Source organism: Cricetulus griseus, chromosome 2, assembly GCF_003668045.3.
Source record: "Cricetulus griseus strain 17A/GY chromosome 2, alternate assembly CriGri-PICRH-1.0, whole genome shotgun sequence".
NCBI lineage: Eukaryota > Metazoa > Chordata > Mammalia > Rodentia > Cricetidae > Cricetulus > Cricetulus griseus.
Window position 1 is genome coordinate 174,846,152 of NC_048595.1, and position 18,823 is coordinate 174,864,974.

Genomic DNA, 18,823 nt, shown 5'->3' on the forward strand with positions numbered 1-18,823 from the left:
AATTATTAATATTTGGCTTTGGAGAAAGAGAGAGAGAGAGAGAGAGAGAGAGAGAGAGAGAGAGAGAGAGAGAGAGAGTTTTTCTGTCTGCCTGTTGCTTTAACTTCTTTTGCTTTAGTTTGAAGTGTCAATGAAATTGGATTTCCAAAGCAGAAACTGCCAAGAGCCTTTGGAAAAACAGGAGCTGGGTATGCAATTCTGATCTTTCCTTCCAGGTCAAACCATCCTGTACTACTATGTGCACAAACTAAATGTTCTATAACATTATGGGGAAATTTTTTTAAAAACTGAAAATGAATTTTTATTATTGTTGTTGTCCTTTAAAAAACAAATATATTGGCTCTCCTTTAGAAGAATTCTGGGAATGAAGGAATTAAATCTCCATTATTAAAATCACACTGAAAACAAAACAAAACAAAAGCTTAGTTATGCAAAGGCTTAAAGAAAAACACCTTTCACTCAGTAGTTTTTAGCATTTGGATTTCTGTCGCCCCAAGAATGTAAAATTGGGTTATAAACTGTGACTTTATAGTGTCCAGCTGTTGCTGATGGCTGAGGCAGCCTGGAACTTTTCTTGGATTGAGGATGTGGACTCTAGGCTATATCCAGGTAAAATGGTTATTTTATCTGAAAGTATTAATTTAAAACAAGAATTTAAAAGCTTTGGGGAAAACACGGAATTAAATTCTATAACCTTTCAGTATAGCACTTTTTCTTTCAGCTATATAGCAAAATGATAATTTGTTTGGCTTAAAATTTTGACACACATGTGTACAGACACATGTAGATATATATATGTGTGTGTAAATAACTTTTTTTAAAGCAAGCATTCTCTTTGACATAAGCTGACATATGTGAGGCATTTGTCAAGAGTTCTTGGGGGGAAATTCTTGCTTTTTTTCTTCATGCCATCATCTTCCAAGGGTGTAGAGACCCAAATGCTGTTAACTAGTATGTCCAACCAAAACAAGACACTTGGTTCCCCAGTCTGTATTTAAGCAGAACCACCATTGGCCACAAGTCACAAGGACACATTTAGTGTTTCCCCAAGTTAAAATTCACCTTACTAAGATGAAATAGGAGTGACCTCTGGAGGAAATATGCCTTTCTCTTGGTCATTTAACCAAGGGTCCATGGATTACAAGCAAGGGACAATGGGAAACAAGGGAAAAGTGAAAAGCATTCCCTAGGCAGGACACATTACAGAATCATACAGAGCTACATTCTCTCAGCTCTAGAAATGATGCCACGTACACAGGACAACCCACACTGGTCTAGAAATGATGCCCTATACACAGTATATCCCACATTATTCTGGAAATGATGCCCTGCACACAGGATAACCCACACTGGCCTAGAAATGATGCCTTGTACATAGGATAACACACATTGGGCAAGTAAAGAGAGTACAATGAATGTTGTGGCTCTCCAGGGACAGGAATCTGGGACTTTCCTCATAGTCTGCTGTATCTCCTTTCTCCAGGATTGAGCTACGTCCCCCCAACAACCCTGTTCCACCCCAGTGGCAACTGTGATTGCACCCAAGCTTGTCAATACAAATTTGTAATTACTACCCTGAGGACACCTGATCAACCTATTGCAATAGGAGCTGGACTTCCCCATGAGAATTCCCTGGTGGGTCTGCTCACTTAGAAGAATCTAGACTACCCTGATGGATAGGGCATCTACTGGAAAGTGGATTTCTGGGTGCTGTACTCTACAGTGAATGTGAACAGAGCACTAAGCATTCCTGGCAATGATAGAATCCCCCATTGCCAGCAGCAGCAGCAGCAGCAGCAGCAGCAGCAGCAGCAGCAGCTCTGAGTTAATCTGGTGGAGAAACCTTGCTTATCATGGTTGAGGCATAGAATAGAGATGACTAAATACAAATAAAACCCATTTATATCATGAATCCATTCATCAACAGGTTACATGTAGAAATGCTTAACTTTTCCCATAAATTGACATAGAAATGTAAATACTGCCAGACAAGCATGGTGGCAAATTAACTCTGAAATGACATGAGAAATGAGAACAGTTGTGAACCAAATACTCAGTGAATGGAGCATATGACAAAAAGATGGCATGAATTTGGACAGCAAAATTTTGGGGTTGTCACCAATGCAGGTTGGTCTATATATGTACTCATACATTTAATATATATCTATATTTATATCTTTCTTTAGAAATGCAACTTTACAGCTGATTTTTTTTTAAAAAGCTAATAGAAAAGTAGAAACTGGCAATTCTTTTTACATGTTTCCCCACCCCCAAATGAAGCCCTGTTACTATGTGGCAATCACATGAAGATGAGGTTGTAAATTTCTCTATAAATTCTTTGGTTCTGTGGCTCTGGAGAAGATGCATCACCCAGACTCCTACCCCTGACCCTTGCTCCCCTCCCCTCCCCTAATGATGAGACTCTGAACATAGAAGCAACCAAGTCTAAGGGTTAAGCAAAGAACATTCAAGTGACAATAGTATTTCCCACACTCTGCTGAAGAGAGAGGGGAACATCGTTCAATATCCCAACAACTCAAATTTGGAGTCCATGGAAACTTTGGGGGATTCCACGTGGAGTAAAAAGCCATAAAACAAAACTAAAGGGAAGCAATAAAATCAAACAAATGACCCTTTCCTTTTGTTGCTCAAAGAAACAGAATCAATTACCTTTGTACAGATCAACGACGCTATAAGTATTTTAGCCAGGCAAAAGAAGGTAATGAACTGAGAAAAAGGTGTGAGAATCCTCATCTTTGGTATTGTAGCTGTTGAGGTTTCTGTTGCTCTGTTCCATGTTCTTTTGAAAAAACTGCATAGGCACAAATTAAAGACAATCTTCAACTTTAAGATTACCGAGTGAGTTGTCAAAAGAAGCAGCAGCCTCGGAGGCTCTTCTGTATTTTGATTCTTGTCTCAACCCTTTCTTTCAAATCTGCTTCCAAAAAAAAAAAAAAAAAAAAATGTCCCAAGAGGTCTGTTTGAACACAGTGTGTCTTCGGTGTTTTTTGGTTTTTTGTTTTTATTCTAGCGTGCTTTTCTTGGTGGTGATTTCCAGTGATTGCTGGAATCATTTACTCAGTTAATGGGACAGTTTTGTTTGTTGCAGAAGTAGGTGCAGAAAAAGTTTCTTTGGTTTCAATTAAGTAATTCATACAAAAGTCAGTCTTAAGTGTCTGTAAAGAATCATTGCAGTGTTTGGCTTGTTTTGAACACCCCACGGTGCCCACCTGGGGCCATTCACTGGTAAATATGCACATAGTGACCTGTGTAATCTCCCAGAGTTCTGTGGGCCCTCTTCCACTTGCTATGGGAAAATGACAACCAGAGCTGGCAGGGTGAAGCCACTGCCTGGATGCTTGGCGAATGTCATTGACAGAGTTGGTTTGCTCGGCCAGATGGTGAGCCCACGTCAAGAGCTGAATGCCACTCAGAGTTACAGAGGTGTTTTGATCTCTAAAAGTAATCACAGTATTTGTAGGCTAAAAAATGGCAGGTAATAAATGTCTTTGGTTTGCAGTATTCTCTGCTTCTTTGGTGTGCTGTGTTCTCTCCAGATTCAGTCGGTTGTTTTACGAGGATGAGTCAAGGATGAAAGAGAGTTAGGAAGAGGCGACAGGATGTGGATTATTAAACTGTTTCTTTCTAGAAAACAATAGAAACACCCCAAATAAGGGGATGGGATAGGAACAACACAAATCAGCAAGAGTGAGAATGAACTGAATGGTAGCCCTAATGCACATAGGAGGAATTGGGTGGCTATTAAATCAAGGACATGGTAATGATCTAAAAAAATCTAGATCTTTTTAGATGATGCATTTGCTCCTGTACTATAACAGTTAAGTTGGCCTCCTGAGTGTGCATCTGCGTTAGGTACAAACAGAATTTGTAACAAACTGCAAAATGTGCTTGAAGCCATATTCCCAATGATTCCCTAATGACTTCACAACAGTGAAGACGGATGATAACCGCCTTGTCAAACTTGATGCATTGAAATCAGATCCTTCCTTATTTCTGTTTTATCTTCGTTGTGCTTGATATTTTGAGCTCAAGTGAACTGACTTTTTTTTTCCCCCGACGGATCCAAAAGACCACATGAGATTTCCAGGAGTTAAGGAAAAGGAAAATCATAAACTGAAATCAACTTAATGCTTTCTAAACTATCTAGTGAAAAGATGCCTGAGTTGGAAAAAACAGGTCCTTGGATTTTTATTGATTTTCATATTTAAAACTTGTGCTCAATAATTACCATTCTGATTTTTTTTTGTAATGTTATGGCTGAGAATTTTAGTGTATTGTGATATAAAGAAGCTAAGCACTTGGGAAGCAAATGAGGTCTTCCTTGTTGTTAAATTCTTTTCATAATGTAGTGTCTTGGAATCCTAAACTGTGTGTCTTTACTCAGGCCAGATTCCCACTGTTACTCATGGGCAACAAATACAAGAGGATGACTCGGCCTGAATGGGACTGTTGACTCTTACAGCAATACTGAGTTTGGTTGATACCATGCTGTAATTCACTCACTCCAAGAAGGCCCCATTTGGATCTCTGGGATGCCTAGCATGCTCAGAGGCTAGTGTCTGGTTCAGAGAGATTAATTTTCAGCCTGCACTTGGACTCCATAGCCATTTAAAACAAAACCAAACAAAATGAACACCTGGCCTATGATTACAGCTAGAATAGAAGTTTCAAGAGAATTGTGCTTTCAAGTCACCAGTGAAGGGCCCCAGCTAAGACTCTGATGTCTTTGTGATATCTTTGTTTTGTTTTGCTTTTTTTGGTATCTGTTGTCCTCATTTGGAGGTGACTTGTGCCCAGGTGAGAGTCCTTGAATCATGCTTTGGTACAAGTGCTGGAGGTGGATGAGGAGCCCCCAGTGCTTAGGTCATCTTGCCATTTCTCCAGGCTGCGGCGCCGGGCATTCATGAAGAAGTTACTGACAGTGGTCAGCTCCAGGCCAAGTTGCTGGGAGATGGTGATCTGCATTTCCTTCGAAGGGCGCTTGTTCTCCTTGAAGATGGCAAAGAGTGTTCGGCGTTGGAGGTCTGTGAACACCAGGCGGGATTTCTTCTGGGAGTTGTTCCTGTCTTTATTAGGTTCTTGCTCTTTGCGTTTGCATGCTATAAGGAAAGAAAAGAAAAGGGAAAGGAGTCAGTGGTAGTGTGAGGACCCAACAGGAAGGTGATCCATTGAAAACATTGACAAAGTCGTATAGGGGATGGAAACTGTTAGGCTTTATTGTGTAGATTGCCCAACTGTCAATAACAAACCAACCCAGTTCATCTTGCTGATGGAAGGCCTCAGTGAGCAAACAGGGAGTGGGAGAAAGGAGAGCCTGGGCTGCTTTACAGTCTGGTTTGGGTATGACTCAACTTGTTTTTCTCTTTTATTCCCATCCCTCTGTACCTCCCCCCTCTCTCCCTCCTTTGAAGTCAGCTGTGGTGAGGACAGTGAAGAAACCCTGCACCGGGGGAGAGGTGCTCTTTGCACATTCACCCTCTAGAACTGTTCTCAGTTAAGCTGAAATCATTTCTGGAGTTAAAGCTCACCCCTCCAAACACACAAGCAAGGCTTCAATTTACACAACTCCAAAAACTGTAAACAGAATGAAAGACAAGGTAAAAGCATCCTGACCCAAATCTTGTCCATCCAGACATTTAAAAAGCAAAACAATAACAACAACAATAACAAAAAATCATGGGAAACTACTGCTTTAGCCAGCTCGGTTTTGGTCACTTTAACGTGAAGTCAATATAGGAAAACAGGTGTGTGTTTGTTCAAGTGGAGGAGGATAGGTGTAGGAAATAATCCAAAGTTGCAATGACTGCCTTTAGGGTCCTAAATATGTCTATTACCATATGCTTTGATTTACTAGATATGAGAAGCTACGTGTGAATGACATACGTGAACAGGACATTATTTCACCCATCAGCACCTCTCCCTTAGTCTACAACTTCTTAGAAGGCAGTGACCAATTGTATCTGATATTCCTAACTTACTCTTTGGAGCAGGGATATAGGTTATACTTGGCACAATTGTGGTGACAATTGGCATCTTGACTCAGGGAATTAGGCTTTTCCCTCTGAAACTTTCCAAACTTTCTGCACTACTTTCAAGATTATTATCTTCCAAGCTTCTGACGAATGTCTCACTGACTTTTCTAGCCCAAAGTTCCAAAGTCCTCCCACAAACCCCCCTGAAGCATGATCTTAATCTTATCAATAAAAAGTAAGAGTCAGATATTGGGGTAAATGCTGAAAGATCAGAGAAGCAAAAGAGCAGCCACAGTCACTTCTTAATCCTGGGAATCCTGAGACTGAAGGGGCCATGATCCTGTCTATGCCCAGCCTTATCACTTCCTGTCTCTGCCCCATGCTGTCACTTCCTATCTCTACTCTGTACAGAACTCTATGGTTAACTAGTGGCTAGTTCCACCCTCTCATCTCCAGGCAAGCTTTATTTGTCAAAACACAAACAAAATATCACCCCCCCCAAATCAACATGGTAAGGTCTGTCACAGCAATATCCCACTCCTGACACCAAATTGTCTTCGGCAGTGGTCTACTACTGTGATAAACACCATGACCAAAAGCAACTTGGGAAGGAAAGAGTGACAGGAAGTCAAGCAGGGTGGGAATCTGGAGGCAGGATCTAGTGCAGAGGCCATGGGGGGGTGCTTCTTAGTGGTTTGTTCTTCATGGCTTGCTCAGTCTGCTTTCTTATAGCACCCAGTACCACCAACCCAGGGATGGCACAACCCACAATGGGATGAGCCCTCCCTCATCAATTACAAATCAAGAAAATGCCTAAAAGCCAGATCCTATGGAGGCATTTTTCTCAATTGAGGTTCATTCCTTTCAGATGACTCTAGCTTGTTATCAAGTTTATATAAAACTATCCAGCACACATGGCTCTCAGAAAAGTGACTCACAAGGGCTAAATAATGCAGTTCATACAAGTCACAATGTCGAGACATGAAAACACAGGTTACCATGACTTGAAAGAGTCTTAAGCTTCCTGGGAGTGTTGCATAGCCTCAACAGTGTTACATGGGTAAGGACAGAGGAAGACAAGATTGGGCAGCCTCCTCTACAGCCAAATTCCACTGGGTACCTCGTCCCAGGGATGGGACTCACTGCTGCTGGGTGGTGAGAAGATGCCCTTCTGCACTTCTCAACATGCTGATGTATAAGTGTGCCTAGACCTTAGTCCAGGCATTACGGCTTGTGCAACATTCTTAAAGAGTTTAGGATCTGCTGTTACGTAGATGTTTATATCTTATATACTTCTTACCAAATTAATATGCTGAGATCCTAGTCAAGGGCAACATTGGGAGGGTGGGGCTTGGGGGAGGTGACTAGTGCATGAGGACGGAGCCTTTGAGACTAGTGTCTTTATAGCAATGTTAGTGGATGCCTTCCAGTTAGTGGATGCCAGTGGGAGGATGCACTGCCATACCATCATCTGTGAACCAGAAAACAGGCCCTTGATTTTTTGTGTTGCAGACTCCAGAACTGAGAAAAATGGACCCTAGTTATTACAATATAGCTCATGATAGTTTGCCATAGCAGCTGGAATGGACTTGAAAGGGATTTGACTCAAGGACAACACTCATAGGAAAAATGCTCTGGAAACTGAATGCTCTCTCACCTAACTCACAGATGCTATCTATGTTCCATGCAGAAACAAAGAGGACTCACTCCAGAATTAAACAAGATGGGTACCCTCCAAGGGCTGCAGGAGTAAAGGAACCTCTGATGGAAAAAGTGCAGGGTATGCCAGTTTGGGTAAATAATTTCTTCCTGACTTCTCTCATTAAGAATAAAAAGGAGGTGGAGGAGGGAAACAAACAAAAAGAAACAAAAAAGGAACCATATTATCTTCTGAAAGTATCTCCACACAAGAACTTTTCTCTTGGAGGGTTTAACGTTTTCTCATGAGGGGAGTTTCCCTGGCAATGTGATTTCAGACAGCAGTTACTGAGACTTCCTACCATGCCACCCTTGGATAGTTTCTTCCTGCTCACTTCCTTGTTCACTCCCACCCCTGCCCACCTCACCAGGTTCTCATGGCTTGTTGAATTATGTGGGTTCCTGTCTGGCTGACAGAAGCGCATGTCAAGACTCTCGTGTCATCAGTGATTCTGATCTTCAGAGTGTGCAGGAATCATCCAAAGAGCATTTTACCAACAGATGTGGATGCAGCACAGCTCGGGGGCCTGAGATTCTCTGTTATTCATTAGCTCCTAGGTGATGCTGTCTGCAGTGGTCCACATGCCTCAGTCTGAATTACTTGCTTTCTAAAATCTCCCAGGAGCACCTGCTACATGGAAAACTCTGTGGCTAGTGGTGCCTGGGTTCAAATTTTGGTCCCCACTTCTAAGGATTGGGACCTCAGAGTACTTAATCTTTCAGGTCCTGTATTCCTGAACCAAATGAGGAAATCACAGTGCCTGTCTCCACGCATTGGATTACCCCTGCAATTCTGAGCTAGACACATCAGGCAGCATTATTGTCATCTTAAAAGGAAATAAGTGGACACCTTGGTAATGAAAGTGATGGTCCTGAGGCCAAGCTTCCTCCTTCCCTACCAGAGAAGCTGTTGCAAGCACCTGTTGTGAGGGGAGTGGCCTCTGTGCAGGGCAGTGTTAGTCCTCTCCAGAGATCCTGTGGATACTATGCTATAACCTTCCCCACAGGTTCCTCTAGAATGTGAGAAACAATGTGATTGGCCTCATGCGGCCACTTCAGGTCCTCAGATCCCAGCCCTGCCCCGGTCTCCAGGGGTGGAGCCTTCAACTGGAGGATTCTTTTATTTTCCTTATTTAATTTTTTATTAAAAATTTTATTTTCCATTTTATTTCCCCTTCTCCTATCCCCCCCCAACTGTCCTCCTTCCCACCCTCCATGCACTCAGAGGGGATAAGGCCTTCCTTGGGGAGTCAACAAAGTCTGGCATACCAAGTTGAGGCAGACCCAAGCCCCTCCCCCTATGTCAAGGCCGAGCAAGGTATCCCACCACAGGGAATGGGCTCATCTGGAGGATTCTTAATAAATAGCAATGCACAATTATCACCTGCTAAAATCTGAGCAAACAGCTTCTGTAAACATTGGCTGAAGTCCTCTGTCAACTCACCCTCCTCTGGATTAGTTGCCTAGACCTCAATTTTCATACGAATATTGATCATCCTTCAGATAAGCCTCTGTTGGTGTTTTTAGTATGGTGATTACACTGTGTGGGAGAAGTCCACATTGGTTTGTCAGATTATATTTGGTGAGATACAGACAGATAAGATAGATATTAGATTTATATACGTAGAAAAATATTAAATGCTTAAAATGTTCAGCACTGCAGAGAAATAATAGATCGATAACTTTCTTCATATGCCATTCCAATTGCTTTCTAAAGTCGCCAGACTACAGACCAACACATGCAATGCTACAGTATACACCAAGTGAAGAAGGCCAAAAAAATGATGGAGTAGGACTTAACTTGTTCAGGTTATTAGCTGGTAGTTGACATCTCATGATTTTTACTCACAAAGTCAGCTGGTCAGTGGTCCAGGTGTGGAGAACATGTATCTGTGGAGTGCTCACCCATAATTGGGACATCTACCCAAGGGTCGGGAAACATTCTAAGAGCCAGAGCTTGGGGAGGACTGGAGCAAAACAGTGTCTCTGGACACAAGAAGACCACTGTCCTCACAAATTCACAAAAGCTGTAGATGCCCGCACAAGCTCAAGCCAGTCAACATGCCAGCATAGCTAAGAGAAGGGCTTTTGAACCCCATCCCAAGCTGAGGAGCTATGGACAGTTTATGGATGCCAAGAAAAAAAGTCATTGAGATGATTCCTAATGATATTCTGCTGTACTCGTAGATTGGTGCCTAACCCAATTGTCATCAGAGAGGCTTCATCCAGTAACTTATGGGAGCAGATGCAGAGACCCTTGTGCTTGGGGAATCCTGCACAAGATGGGGAGGAAGGATTGTGGGAGCCAGAGGGATCAAGGACACCACAAGAAGACCCACAGAATTAACAAACCTGGGTTCATAGGAGACTGAACCAACCAGGGAGCCTATATATAGGACTGACCTAGGCTGTCTGCATATATGTGACAGTTGTGTAGCTTGGTCTTCTTATGGAACTCCCTAACAGTGGGAGTAGGTACTGCCTCTGACTCTTGGACCAGCTTTTGGACCCTTTTCCTCATACTGGGTTGCCTTGTCCAGCCTTCAACTTGATATGCCATGTTTGGTTGAAATCTATGGGAGGCCTGCTCTTCTCCGAAGAGAAATGGAGGAGGAGTGGATGGGGATATGGAAGAGAGGTGAAGGGGGAAGACTGGGAGGAGGGGAAGGAGGAGAAACAGTGGACAGTTGTAAAAACAAACAAAGCAATTAATTAATTAGTTAATTAAATTTAAAAAAGAGATAGTTTCCTTTAGTGGTGTGATAAATTGACCTGCTTCAGAGGATGGCGCCTCACCCATGTATATATGGGCAGGATTGATTGGACTCAATGAGCTATAAAAAATGAGGACATAAAGTTGGGAGAGAGGTGAAAGGGAGACACCTGTAAAGAATTGCAAGTGGGGCTAGGGGAGGCATGTGATTGAAATACATTGTACGGACATATTAAATTCTCAGAGTAGAAATTACGATATTATAACAAGCAATCAAAAAACAAAATCAGTGCTCAGAAACAGAATGAAATAGAGTTTTACCTGCTTTGAACGTCTAAAAAAAGAGCCAACAGATGGAATGACAGGTGGCGTGAGGTTGTGAACCTCAGTATTCTTAAAACAAATCACAGAGCCAGCTATCCCCAGTGACACAAGTAGCCTGTAAATGGTTCAGGTATTGTTAAGATATTATACTCTATAGTCAATATGTACCCATTTCTGAATGGCTAGGAAAGTGCCAAGTAGCTCCCTACAACTGAGGAATGTGTTGGAGACCCCAAATAACAGCAGATGTTCACAGGTGGTATTGATGGAGTCTTGCCACAGCCTAATGCTGGCTAGTCCTGCCCAGCTACCTGAGGGGAGTTTTGCAATGCCTGGTAGGTCCAATCTCATCCTGACTAAGTAGGTTTGTTTCTCTTCCTCTCTTCTCTAGGGGAAACAAAACAAAACAGGGAGGACATCGGTGAGTCAATGAATGTACTCCATGCTAGGGAGGCAGGTGTGAATCCAGGGGGGCCCCAGCCATTTGTGATTGTCACCAACCTCCTTATGTGGAGCACAAGGAAGTTCGAAAGCTCCTTTCTAGCTCAGAGATGAGGACAATTGTTTGTTTACCTACCACGAGGTGATCTACCCTTGCCACCATGCCTTTTCCCTCTTTCCAGAAGGAATTCCATTGACTCAGATTTTTGGACAGGAAATTTTGGACAGACAGAAATCTACAGATCTGTTCATAACCTGTGACTAATAACAAAGGGCAATAGCTGACTACCTTCCTACAAATGCAGGCTCATTGGTAGATTGAGGTTTTAACCATTTGTTTCTAAGGGAAGCTCTGGTCCAGGAATAAACCAACTCTCTCATCTCAACATGTCAACTTGCCTTTTACCTGGTTGCCACTTTATTTGCCCCATTTATGGTATCAGGAATATTAAAAAGATGAAGGCACTGTAACGCCCGGGATGTGATACTTTCCCATAGCTGATCCTTCTTAACCAGGAGGGAGAGATCAATTCTCTCTGGACTCTTCCTCTTTCCACATATCTCCATCCCAACTCCCTCTACAGAGTGTAGTCTTATTTGCTTCGGGAGGGGGCTGCCCCTAGAATTCTGGGGACTCAGTTGTCCTCTGATACTCAGGTCTTTAGCTCTGCCTGTTGGTCACCATGTGCATGAATGTGGTCAGAGACCCCAGGCAGAATTTATCAAGCCAGAGACAATTTACATCTATGGAAGACATCAGGAGTGTGTGTGTGTGTGTGTGTGTGTGTGTGTGTGTGTGTGTGTGTGTGTGTGTGTGTGTGTGTTTAAGGAAGTGGCTGGCTGGCTCTGGAGGCAGGTACAGGTGGGTGAGGTCATTTGGGTACCACACTTCACCTAGACTAATGATCTATCTATCCCACAGGTTCAGTGCCTTTGGTTTCTCAAAGCACCTGGAAACTGTTTTGCTTTGCTTTTTTTTTTCCTAGACAGTTTCTCTGTGTGGCTTTGGAGCCTGTGTGGCTTTGGAGCCTATCCTGGCACTCATTCTTTAAACCAGGCTGGCTTCAAACTCAGAGATCCTCCTGCCTCTGCCTCCCTAGTGCTGGGATTAAAGGCGTGCACCACCAATGCCTAGTTTTACTTTGCTTTTAATACAAGATCCATGCAGTTCTGGCTGGCCCAGAGACTGCTGTTTCATTAAGGCAACCCTCCTGCCTCTGCCACCTGAGTACTGGGATTTTAAGCATGAGCGACTATGCCTAGTCACCTGAACATCTTTTACCTCCTGTAGTCTGGTCTTTGTCAAAGTCATAGATCTTTAGGGTCCCTGTCTAGTCAGAGGGTGTAACTTTCACAAGGGAAAAGAGAAAGCCAGAAAAAAATGAGGATCAACAGAATCAAAATTAGTACCAAGATGCCCCGTTGGACTTCCTTTCCACACATTTTTTAGAGTAAGGTAAAGCAGAGGTATGGATGTTGCAATTTAAAAATTGTGGCTCAAGAGAGAAAGATGCCATGCAACAGAGTTCAAGAGGAGGGGTTTTTTCTTAAGGGAAAAGGATCATAAAAAGGGAAAGGGGAGAGGGGGAGACCAGCCTCCAGGGACAGGAGCAGCAGGAAAGAGAAGGGTAGGGTTGGACAGACAGACAGAGAGAGGGAGAGAAAGAAAGAGATGGGAGGTGGGCAGGGTCCTTTAAAAAGGGAACATAATGAATAGGCACAGGTGGTGCTTTTAGTGGCAACAGCAGAGGGCATATCCTGTCAGAACCCCAAGGACAGACCAGTACAGATGCCTGAATATTAACAATGGAGTCCCATTTACAGTTAGTAAAATTTCAGTGGCTTGGAAACTCTCTTCTCAACCTCCCTAGTAACTAACTCCTTGAAGTGAAAGTGACCTAAAGCAAGGCTTGAGTCCCCCAGCCTTTCTGGAACAGAAATGTTCCACATTCCTGGATTTTGCACCACCAATTCAGATCCCCATTGTGTGCCCTTCTTGTATTGAGCTGAGACCATCTTCCAGCCTGGAACTCTGAGACAGAATTATTAATACGAAATAACACTAGAACCCCTATGTAGTGGCCTCATAAAACAGGAAGAGATGGGTTTTTTATCCTTCCTACACTAGCAGCTTCAGGGGAGAATTCTACTGTCATAGTGGAGGCTCATGAATTATTTGCTGGAGAGAGTGGCATGAGCAGGTCCTTGATCCCAAGCAGCAGCAAGATGAATACCATCCAAGGGGACCCCAGTGTCCAGGGATGATGGTTTATCCCCTCATCTCTGATCTTCTATTTTTCTTCTAGACTCATTTCTGCTTCCCTTCTGTTCTCACTTATTTTTCTGGGACTGTCTTGTCCATCCTTGTCCTCCAAGAACCCAGCTGTCCTTTCTGTCCCTGCAACCACACTCCCTCCTCCCTCATCATCCCCCAGCTCACGTGTCACCTCCAAGTACAACATTGTTTCCTGTGTCAATCTGGTAACACCCAGAGTCTTTACAAATGGTTTTTTCCTTTTAACCCTCTCCCCTCTGAAACCATGAGTGCATGCACCAAAAAGAGGTTGCTACAGTTTGGGATGTAGTTTAAGTGTGTAGACACTTGGTGCAGTGTATTAAGAGGCAGGATCTAGAGGGAGGGCCTGAAGTTATTAAGGTGTGCCACCAGAGCAATTGATGTCATTCTTGTAGGATGCCCATTGGTCTCACATGTCTCTCTCTAGCCTCCTGCCCCACTATCTGATCTCCCTTTTCACTCTCATTTGTCATAAAGCCTTCCACCCTATGGTTTTCTGCTACACAGTCCTCATCAAAGCCACAATGACACCAATACCATGTCATCAACTCTCCAGTTATGAGTTAAATGCACCCCTCTCCTTTGCAAAGTGCTCAGCCTAAGATATTTCATCATAGAAAAGAAAATAGAGGTCATTACAGAGAGCCAAGATAAGGCAAGAGAGCCCTGGCTGGATCAGCAAAACACAGTGTCAGCCAAAGATGCTCAGGGCTGGGTGAGGGGAGCTAGTCGGATGGCTGGTGACAAAGGGCCCAGCTTTAGCACAATCAGGCTAGATGAAAGTTTGTTCAGCCTTTGGGAACTCTACCAACAAGCCAAGGCTAGCTGTAGGAGGAGATGGGATGACCGAACTCCAGCCATACTAGATCACCCCCAGCTGACCCCGAAGCTGACTGCAGATGCTTGAGGAAGCACAGCTGAGATCAGCCAAGTGTGGCCTGGATCAGCAAAACAGCCGGGCCAACCCACAGACTCCTGAACAGAAATAAATACTGACTTCTGCCACCTGCTTTGTGGTTATGTTATGCAACCTAATTGTGGTGAGAGACAGTAGACACTAAAGCCAAGAACAACCTTTGCCTTTCTGCTCCTGGGGGGAGTCAAATGCAGGGTAGAAGCCGCATCTGAGAACCAGGGCATTTCCAGTCCTTCACTGGCCACTTGGTGGCTACATTTCCTTCAGCCTGAGTTTCTGTACTTACTGGGGACTCTAATGCCCACTACTCCAGGACATCAAGAAGCTAGCTGTAGGCTGAGGAAATGACTCTGATAGTGAAATGCCTCCTATGCAAAAAAGAGGACCTGAGTTTGGATCCCCAGAACCCAAGGGGAAAAAAAACAAGCACATCGATGGTGTCTATTACCCCACTGCTAGGAGAACAGGGACAGGAGGATCCCCGAGGCTCATTGGCTAGCCAGCTTAGCTGAATCATTGAGCTCCTGATTCAGTGAGAGCCCATCTCAAGAAACAAGGTGGAGAGCAACTGATACCTGAATTCAGTGTCTGGCCTGTACACACATACACATGCACACATATTCCCACATGTACATGCGTGTACACACACACACACACACACACACACACACACACACACACACACACAATGCTAGCTGTCACATTCAGTACACAGATATTCAGTAAATGTGACTCATGTTTCTCTTTCACAGAAAAAAAGGAAAGTGGTTTTGGAAGGTGAGGTTTAGAGCTCATGATCTGAAGGGCTGGAGAGATAGTTCTGTGGTTAAAGGCATTAGCAGTGCTGAAAAATGACCGATGTGAGGCCATCCACGGTGGCCTGTCACTTCAGCTCCGGGAGCTCTCTTCTGGCCTCCGTGAGCACTTGCACACATGTGATAGACACTCAATACAGAGACATACACATACATTCAAAAACCTTAAAAAAATTTAGTTCAGGTTTTTAAGTGATTTTCTGCACCTTACTCAATAGTACATGAACTTGCCATAGGGCTAGTGGCAAATAAAATTTTATGGTTTTGCTTTCTTTATTTTCTCATTTAGTTCCCAGCATCATGCAAAAGATAAGACTGAGGTGTTCCTTTTTTTTTTTTTTTTTTTTTTTGCCTGTGTCAGAGGGCCTAAAAGGCTCTTGACCATGGTTGTTTCCCATCACTAATTTATGTTCAAATACATCCTATGAGTGAAGGGTCTCGCTAGCCCCTAACAAATAATGCAGCTGCACTCTATTCTCCTTGCATTCAGGAAATACTCCCCTGAAGAGTTCATCATGATCTTGCCAGGACAGAGAGTGAAGGTGGGGGAAAGAAACCATCACCAGTGTGGATCTGTCAGCACCTGCAAGTCTGTAGGTCTGAAGCTGGGCAGGAAAATGCTTCTCCTTTTCAGCCAAAGAGCCTGAAGCTAGGGATGCTCCAAAGAGGGGAGAGAGTGACCTTCAGCAAGGAGGCATATCCCAAGAGAGATCTGAGGAGCCTGGATTGGAAAACATCAATGGCAAAATATTCACATTTGTGCCACTGCCCTTCTCTTTGTACAGTCTACGTGCTTCCGAGAAAAGAAGAAAGGCAATTAAGTCCCTTCACTTCTGTGCTTTTAAGATGTGACTCTCCAACACTGACAGGGTAGTAAGCTAACCCTTCCTCTGGAACTAATTTGCACAGTCAAGCGTCTCTACAGGGAGAAAAAAGGGATCCCTCGCACCCAAACAAGGAAGCAAGTAGGACTCACATACTGTGCTGGTACATATTTAAAGTTCAATTGGCCATTGATGCCAGTAGGCCTTAGTCCTGCAGGCTGCTCATGCCATCAGAGGGACAAGTTCCAGCACACTGCTAAAAGGACATGGGGAGAAAAGGATGATGAATAGGAGAATTGGTCTGAGGCTCCAAAATGTCAGGGTACCGAGGGTCAGTTGAAGTCACCTGGGTGAAGGAAGGGCTTACTTTAGACATAGGGCATGTTGAAAATCATTATTCTATTAACTTGTGCCCCCCGAATTTAAGAAGCTATAAATAGTTTTCAAGTTCCTGGCTTAGCAATAAAGACGGTGATGGTCAAGATGACCATACACACAGTACTGTGAAGTTGGTTCTTGAAAGTTCATAACCAGTTCTTGAACTTGGTTCATAACCGCCTCAGTTCCTCCAATACCCTTGGTCAGAGTCAGATGGGAAGTAAACTGGCTCTGTCTCAAAGGAGGAAGCTGGCTTTCCTTAGGAACTATCTCTACAGAACTGATACCAACCCACTGAAGTGGCAAAACCAAACCAAACCAAAACAAAACAAACTTTTGGTATGCAACAAAAAATGGACATTCATCATTGCTATATTCCCTTCTTCTCACACTCTTCTAAGTGTGGGTCTAGGCAAAACCTTGGCGAGAAGACCCTCAAACATTTGTCAGGTCATCCCTTCCTGACACACGAGGCATTCAATGTGCGAGCCTCAGAGCTACAGCCCAGCCTATCAGAACAAATGTAGGTGGGAGAAAAGAGGAGCCAGTAAGGAAGAGAGAGTAAGAGAAGGAACACGGGAGCTATAGAGGGGCTGAGGAGACAGCTCAGTTAGGTAGATTGTGATCACCCAGTCTGTCAGCTACTTATCTTGCAAACATGAGAGCATGAGCCTGATCCCCAGAACCTGCATAAAAGTAAGCAAGGCATGGTGGCGCACACTTACAATCCCAGTGTTGAGGAGGCAAAGACAGGTACATTTCTGAGGCTTGCTGGCCAGCTAGCCTAGACTACATTCAGGATTCTAGGTCATTGGGAGACACTGTCTTAGAAACAAGGTGGATGGCACCTGGGTAATGACACCCAAGGTTACCCCTGGCTTTCAAATATATGCATACACTTGTATACACAGGAACATTCTGGAATCTAGACAGTAGGGATATCCTTAACTTCAGAGATTCAGGGGGCCAAAGGGGACTTGGTGCTGCCCACATGTCTGTGCTATGCTTTGAGCTGAGCTACTGACCCAAGACACATTTCTTATCATGTGGGTGTTTCTGAGCTTACCCTCCTCTGCTCTTTTAGAAAATGTGGGTGATAGATGATGAACTTCTGCTTTCTTCACACTCCAGATCTCTGCTTTCACGTGAGTTCTGGGCAGGCTATAAGCAAGCTGATTTTGGTAAGCATGAAGGCAACCCTGCAGTGTCCCTTTCTCAACCAACAAAAAACAGGTAGTACAGGGCCTGATCTCGGTTCCAATGCCTCAAGGACAGTCTTTGGATAAAACTAGCTCTATTTCCTGTCCTTATTTTTTACTTTCAATGCAAAGTCACTGAAGGTCTGAGACTTACAAAATGAGAGAGCTCAGATGTCTGCCTCTTCACCAACAGCTGGCTCCAGTGGCATTCAGGAAGCATGAGGAAGCTCGCGCTGAGAGAAGCTATGCCTTCTTCTTCTGCTTCCCTTTCAGTGGAAGCTCCAAGAGAAGGAACACTAAAAACTGGGCTGCTAAAGCCAGATGGTCTAGCCTGGCTGCTAAGACCAGAAGAGGATGTAGAGAGCACTCGCATGTGTTCAGGAGGTGAAAACTCCTAGAGGTGACTTCGTTTTGTCTGGTCCTAACCATTGCCAGGGAATGGCAGAGCTTTGAGAATCTAGCCTACCTCCCATCTGATCCAGTAAGGGTTTCTTATTTATCTACTATAACAGATCTTTGGAGAATCCACTTTTTAAAATCACAATTGTTGATTGTCTACTTTGCCTGGGCAGAATACTGTCCTGAAGAGATCTCTGGCTCTCTACATAGCTTGAGGTAGCTAGGGATAGCATTCCTCCAAGCCACCCAGAAAGCCAGCAGCTTCAAAAACAAGCATAGGAACACCTGATTTCAAGTGGCAAGAAGATCTATGACATTTTCAACTTCCCACTAAAATTATTTCAAAGCCCAAAAAGAAAGCTGAAACTTAGCACAGTAAAAACCATAACCGGGGATGATGGGAGGGATGTCTACACAGAAGGAGGGTTAAAAAAACAGCAAATACGTCTGAAAAATCCACAAGGAATCATACCATTATTTATTTGTCTAAACTACATACAGTAAGTCTGTATATGCATATCCATAGTTTAAATGAAGTTATCCCACTTGGTCTGACAATACGAGAACCATATACTATCAAAAAACCTGCAATATCAGACATGAGTAACACCAATTTTAGTTTTTGGTCAAGGGAAAACAAAAGGCTCTCAAAACAATATAGTCTATAGCTGTTGCTCTTGTTGTCTACCCCAGGTTGAAGATAAGTCTCTATTACAGAACATATTCATTTTGAACAGAAGATCCAGAGATTTGATCTGGATATGACCTGAAAGCCCCCACCTAGGACTAGCTTCCATCCTATCAGAAGTGGCATGAAAACTTCCCAA

General features: G+C 43.6%; 1 protein-coding gene across 1 annotated transcript in view; it reads right to left on the reverse strand.

The window, feature by feature from the left end:
* Nucleotides 1-4,833: 4,833 nt before the first annotated feature.
* The window catches only part of LOC113834332 (one cut domain family member 2-like), a 45,164-nt gene continuing 31,174 nt past the window's right edge, over nt 4,834-18,823 (reverse strand). The window contains 1 exon segment of the mRNA XM_027402758.2: nt 4,834-5,120. Coding sequence (XP_027258559.1) covers nt 4,834-5,120 — 287 coding nt within the window.